The 6,000-nt window shown below is 45.3% G+C and overlaps 1 protein-coding gene across 1 annotated transcript in view; it reads left to right on the forward strand.

The window, feature by feature from the left end:
* Positions 1-5,771, forward strand: part of DARS1 (aspartyl-tRNA synthetase 1) — a 106,486-nt gene extending 100,715 nt beyond the window's left edge. The window contains exons 12-18 of the mRNA XM_044302592.1: positions 1,257-1,404; positions 3,144-3,290; positions 3,698-3,740; positions 3,952-4,032; positions 4,769-4,880; positions 5,150-5,221; positions 5,329-5,771. Of these exons, the coding sequence (XP_044158527.1) occupies positions 1,257-1,404; positions 3,144-3,290; positions 3,698-3,740; positions 3,952-4,032; positions 4,769-4,880; positions 5,150-5,221; positions 5,329-5,420 (695 nt within the window). The 3' untranslated portion in view covers positions 5,421-5,771. The remainder of the gene's footprint in view (positions 1-1,256; positions 1,405-3,143; positions 3,291-3,697; positions 3,741-3,951; positions 4,033-4,768; positions 4,881-5,149; positions 5,222-5,328) is intronic.
* Positions 5,772-6,000: the final 229 nt, after the last annotated feature.

Below are 6,000 nucleotides of genomic sequence, written 5' to 3' on the forward strand. Positions count from 1 at the left end.
GTGATATATATGTATTGGCTTGAGAAAAGCTCTATTGATGAGCCAAAACGTTGCCATTTAGCCACATGGGTGAATAAATTGCTGCTGTTTTTGGAGTGCTGTCCCACTTTCGTTTTTTACATTTTAGCATTGGGCTTATGCCTTGGGACATAGCACCCGCTCCTTATTTGCTCAGTGCCGCCATTATTTCTCAAACATATATATCTATATCATAGCTCCTGCATATTCCGTGTCACTTGATTCCTGTATGTCCGCTGTGCAGTATGACAGCATGTCGATTATGGCGATAAATAATAATTTTTCAGAAGATTTTTTATTATTTTTGGGCTACATCCAGTATGAGCTGCGCTCTATATCCTCATCAGCCCCTTTAACAGATCTAATTCCTCCAGTGGTGCTCACATGGTGAATGCATACAATGAAGCAGTGTGGGTGATAGTCTAGTCAGGGATTGTATGGATACCATACTGTGCATTAGTGCCTGTAGTACCCACCAAAAAAGTATAGCACTCACTCACTGAGGGACAGCCATTGTATTTCTAATTGCACATGAACAGACAACAGGTTGCTGTGTCCAATGTATGGTCTGTAGTGGAGTTTGGAGCCCTCTAGTGGATTGCTAGTGTAACTGCAGTGCCTTGCTTCTTGCTCACATCTTCTGGAATTTCTGCGGATATTCAAACAGAAGATACAGTAGCATCAAAGTGGATGAGAAATCTCATCCAAACTCTGTTTCTGTTTTCTGAGCGGAAATGGACCTGCAGTGCAGACTTTTCAGTCCGCCGCATCCCGGTTTCAGACAGACATTTGTTGCAGATCTTCCCTGACTTCAATGGGGAAATAAAAACCCTAGTTTTTGAGGATTTTAGTGCAGATTGCCCACAGACGCGAAGCAGAGACTCTTGAATAAAAAAAAAAAACTTTTTTCACTTAACATATAAACAAAAACGTAATCCTATACCGGTGCATCTCTGTATACTTGCAGAGATGCTGGATCGCCAGTATAAGGCTGCAATCACATGTTTTTGGTGCAGTTTTTGATGCAATGGATTTAAAGGCTATTGAGAAAAAAAACTGCACCAAAGCTGCATCTGCCCGTCCAGCCTAAATAAAAAAAAGTGAGGAATGCTGGGAGTTGTAGTTTTGCAACAGCAGGTGAGACCACTGATGTAATATTGTCCGTCTCCCTTTGTGTTTCCCATGAGACCCTTGATGTGGATGTTGAATTCCTGGTGACCTGATCCCGTTTCTTACAGTTTTCCGCGCAGAGGACTCCAACACTCACCGCCACCTGACGGAATTCGTAGGCCTGGATATAGAGATGGCCTTCAACTACCATTATGACGAAGTTGTTACTGAGATTGCGGACACCCTGGTCCAGATATTTAAGGGGTTGCAAGAAAGGTGATGTGACTTATCATGACTTATTATCCTATGTTCATCTCCTAGCAGTTCCCGCACCTCACTTGAAATTAGGGTGGCATCGGGTATGGAAGTCTCGATACTTTGATACCCGGTTGGATACTGGGATTATTGCACAGCTTAGTATTAGCTCCTATCAGGTATTAGCTCTCATCAGCGGCCAATGAAAACGCTGAGGGGCTGGTGTCCGGTAAGGACTGTGAACCCGCCGGTCGCTACGCCACCAATGAAAACAAGAGCGGGCAGTGTCGCTGACGGAGGGAGGGTGGGGAATCATGTGCACATACGAGTGGAGGGCTCCGCTTCGTTACGGTGATCTGCAGCATAGAGGAACATTGGGCTTGATGCGACTCATTAACCCCAACGCCGCCATTGTGCGAGATACATGATGGGGTCACTTATTATTAATATGAGGCATATGGTGTCATTAACTGACTACCTCCATGTGCCCCACATTAATAGTAAAAGTGACCATGGGGTTAATGTGTAAGGTACCTGATGAGGTTACTTAGTATTAACGTGAGGAACGCCAAGGTTCAAAATGAATAACACCGTGTGCGTCACATGAATAGTAAGTGACCCCATCCCGTACCTCCTCACATCATGGGGTTAATGTGAGGCATATGATGGGGTTTTTACTATTAAAGGGATTCTGTCACATCTTTTTACCCTATAGAGCTGCGGACATGCACGGCTAGATCGGCGCTAGCATGTCCGCAATATACCCGTCCCATATCTCTGAGTGGTTTTAGTGAGTGTAAAAAATGATTTTATTTATATGTAAATAGCCTGGTAAGGAGCCCAAGGGGCTGCACTAACCGCTCTGCAATATTGCGGAATGTGTGCGGACCCATTCATTTTAATGGGGCCGCGAAAGATGCAGACAGCACCCTGTCTGCTGCCCGCATCCGTAATTCTGTTCCGCGGCCCTGCAAAAAAGATAGAGCATGTTCTATTCTGGTCCGCAGCCACGGACAAGAATAGGCATTTCTATCATAGTGCAGGCCACGTGCGGTCCTCAGATTGCGGAACGCACTCGGGCCGGTATCTATGTTTTGCAGATCCGCAGTTTGCGAACCGCAAAACACTACGGTCATCTGAATGAGCCCTGAGGGTAAGTAACTCCATCATGTTGTCCATTTTGTGAGGAGGTACTTGATGGGGTCGCTATTAATGTGAGGCACATGGTTTTATCAGTTTAGACTTCCTTGTGCCTCACATTAATAGTCCCTCCTCACGTAATGAGCAATCAATACTTTGCCAAAAAGAAGAAACACATAAAAATACACATTAACCCTATGTTGCCTGGCAACATGTGTTTAATGCGTGGATATTTTTAATGTGTGTTTTTTTTTTGGGGGGGGGGGGGATTGGTATTGAGTATCGTGATAGTTTTCTTGGTATCGAAACTGAACTCAGAATTCTGTTACCGTGACAACTCTACCTGAAAGTGGGTATTGTCTCACATTTTGGGATTGCTGCATGGCAGGCTGGAGGTGGCATTTCTAGTGACTTCGTGAAGGCTCTGCCGCAGCAATGGTGATAAATTAGATGAACATCCATAATATTAATTCTGCATGACAGCTGCTCCCTCTACTGGCGAAAACCAGTTACTGCAGTCACACTTCTTATTCTTTTCCACTCTGGCTAATCTGATTTGCAGCTTTTTTTTTAAATTAGTTTGTATTGATTTTATCATTTTTTTTTTTTTCTTCTGCCAGGTTTCAGACAGAAATCCAGACTGTGGGAAGACAATTTCCATCCGAGCCGTTCAAGTTTCTGGAGCCTACGCTGCGTCTGGAGTACCGTGAGGGTGTCGCAATGCTGCATGAGGCTGGAGTGGAGATGGGAGATGAAGAAGATCTCAGGTTCTTATTATTTATTGGTATTTACACTTGGAAGCTGACACTCAGGATTCATGTGTATTACAGTGTAGTTTCAGCCCCATTGGAGTTCTCTGCATACAATTTAAAAGTCTGTAAATTCCTCCTTAGCAACAGATTACAAACCAGTGCTTTGTAATCAAGCTTTTTTTTTTTCCCCGCCGCGCTCCAATCCTGTGCATAAACATCAGTGAAATTATAAAATTCAGGCTTCCTACAGCCACCACTAGAGGGAGCTTACAGCATACTGTTTATACAGTGAACCCAGTAAATCAGTATGCAGTGAGCTCCCCCTAGTGGTGACTGCAGACAGGCCGCTATAACAATATATTAAGAAATGAATCCTCACTGTCTGATGTACATGTCATGGATTTCTTTCTGGTTTTCCCCAGCACTCCCAATGAGAAACTTCTGGGACGGTTAGTCAAAGAAAAGGTAACTTTTCACTTCCCATTCACATAGTTACAGATATGATCTGTCTCATATATTGATGTCCTGCATTCGATTTCTTTTATTCGTTTAATACATTATCAGTCTGTCAAGCGTAAGAAAAGACTGTGTGACTGGAGCCTGACCCGTAGGCTTACAATCTAGTGTCCTGTGATCCTGATATCAATTGTTTTACGAATTGTTCCCTTTCTCTCAGTATGACACCGACTTCTACATCCTTGATAAATATCCATTGGCTGTGAGACCCTTCTATACAATGCCAGACCCTCAAAACCCTGTGAGTATTATACAACCAGTACTAATGGGGAGAATTCTCTTTATTTTCAGAGGGCTTATATGATCCCCCTGTGTCCTAAAACCCTTAGTGTCTCTATGCCTTAGTCCTAGGACTCCCAGTGTTGGTGTGCCCATCCTAGGACCCTCACTATCATGTGCCAAAATTCTATGACCCCCCCTCCCCCACCAGTGTCTATGTGCCCCAGTTCTAGGATTCACAGTGTCATTGTTCCCCAGTCAGATGACCCCCAGTACCAGTGTGCCCCAGTCCTAGATCTTCCAGTGTCAGTTTTCCCCAGTCCTAGGACCCCCAGTGTCAGTGTTTCTCATTCTTAGGACCCCCAGTGTCAGTGTTCCCCTGTTCTAGGGCCCCCAGTGTTGGTGTTCCCTAGTCTTAGAACCGCAAGTGTCAGTTTCCCCAGTCCTTGGACCCCCAGTGTCGGTGTTCGCAGTCCTAGGACCCCCAGTGTCGGTGTTCGCAGTCCTAGGACCCCCAGTGTCGGTGTTCCCCAGTCTTAGAACCGCCAGTGTCAGTTTTCCCCAGTCTTAGGACCCTCAGTGTCGGTGTTCCCCAGTCCTAGGACCCTCAGTGTCAGTTTTCCCCAGACTTAGGACCCTCAGTGTCAGTGTTCCTCAGTTCTAGGACCCCCAGTGTCAGTGTTCCCCGGTCAGTGTTACTGATGCTACTGGTTATATTTGCTTTTCATTTGTATCTAATTCAAACTTCATTTGCACAGAAATATTCCAACTCCTACGACATGTTTATGCGGGGGGAAGAGATCTTGTCTGGTGCTCAGAGAGTGCACGACGCTCAGCTGCTGACGGAAAGAGCCCAGCACCATGGGATAGGTAAGAAACACTCAGCTAGACATACAAGCCCTTTAGTATGCAATACAGCGGTCACACATGCCTGCAGTATTAGATTGAAGCCGTTCCGACACATAGGTCTGCATGGGACCTGTATGCACAAAAGAGGAGGCGCTTTTTAATCAAGACCATTTGCAAAGTTGCTTTATTTTTTATTGCTAATGCATTGGAGCAATAAGAAATGACTGCAGAAGTATACACACAAATAACACATATAGATAATGTTGTGCTTTTTGTCTCGCTCTCTTAAGACTTGGAAAAAATCAAGGCGTACATCGACTCCTTCCGTTACGGAGCTCCACCTCACGCTGGCGGTGGCATCGGTGAGAAAACTGTGATTTTAATTATAGGCTTCATGTGTATATCAGAGCATCCATTCCGTTCATCCTCGCTCTTTTCTCCCATGATTCCCTGTTTTCCTGTATTTTAGGTCTGGAGCGAGTCACCATGCTGTACCTAGGACTGCACAATGTACGGCAAACCTCCATGTTCCCCCGTGACCCCAAGAGGCTTACCCCATAAGATGCCCCCCAGATAGGGGATCACCTGCTAGCAACCACCGTATTCTGCACTTTGGAAGTCGTAATGCCGGGCTGCCGCCAGTCCTGATAGATCTCCTCCTGGCCCGGGCAGGTTTAGGGCCGACCAATCCTGCAAGAAGTGACCGCTCTGGGCCAGAGACCTGTGAACTCCTAACACTCAATACAAGAGACGAGCACCATGTTCTGTATTCTAACACCTAACATTTGCTGCCGCAGGATTTTAACATTTTCAGCCTTAATTTTTGTAATGATATAGGACGGTGACGTAAAGTGCGAATCACTGTAATAGCAAGTGGGTCCTGTCGAGGAAATATTAAACTTATTGAGTATATTACATGACTCTTCTCAGCTTGTGGGAGACGGAAGTTAATAGAGGTTTTCCATTATATGCCATCAGCGTGTGATTGCTGGGGTTTTGACCACTGAGGACCCCCACCAGTGCTGCACAGACCCTTCAGGGCACATTTATTAAGACTGGCATTTAAGGCTACTTTCACACTCACGTTTGGTGCGGATCCGTCATGGATCTGCACAGACAGATCCGTCAGATAATACAACCG

The sequence above is a fragment of the Bufo gargarizans genome, chromosome 8 (genome assembly GCF_014858855.1).
Source record: "Bufo gargarizans isolate SCDJY-AF-19 chromosome 8, ASM1485885v1, whole genome shotgun sequence".
NCBI classification, from domain to species: domain Eukaryota; kingdom Metazoa; phylum Chordata; class Amphibia; order Anura; family Bufonidae; genus Bufo; species Bufo gargarizans.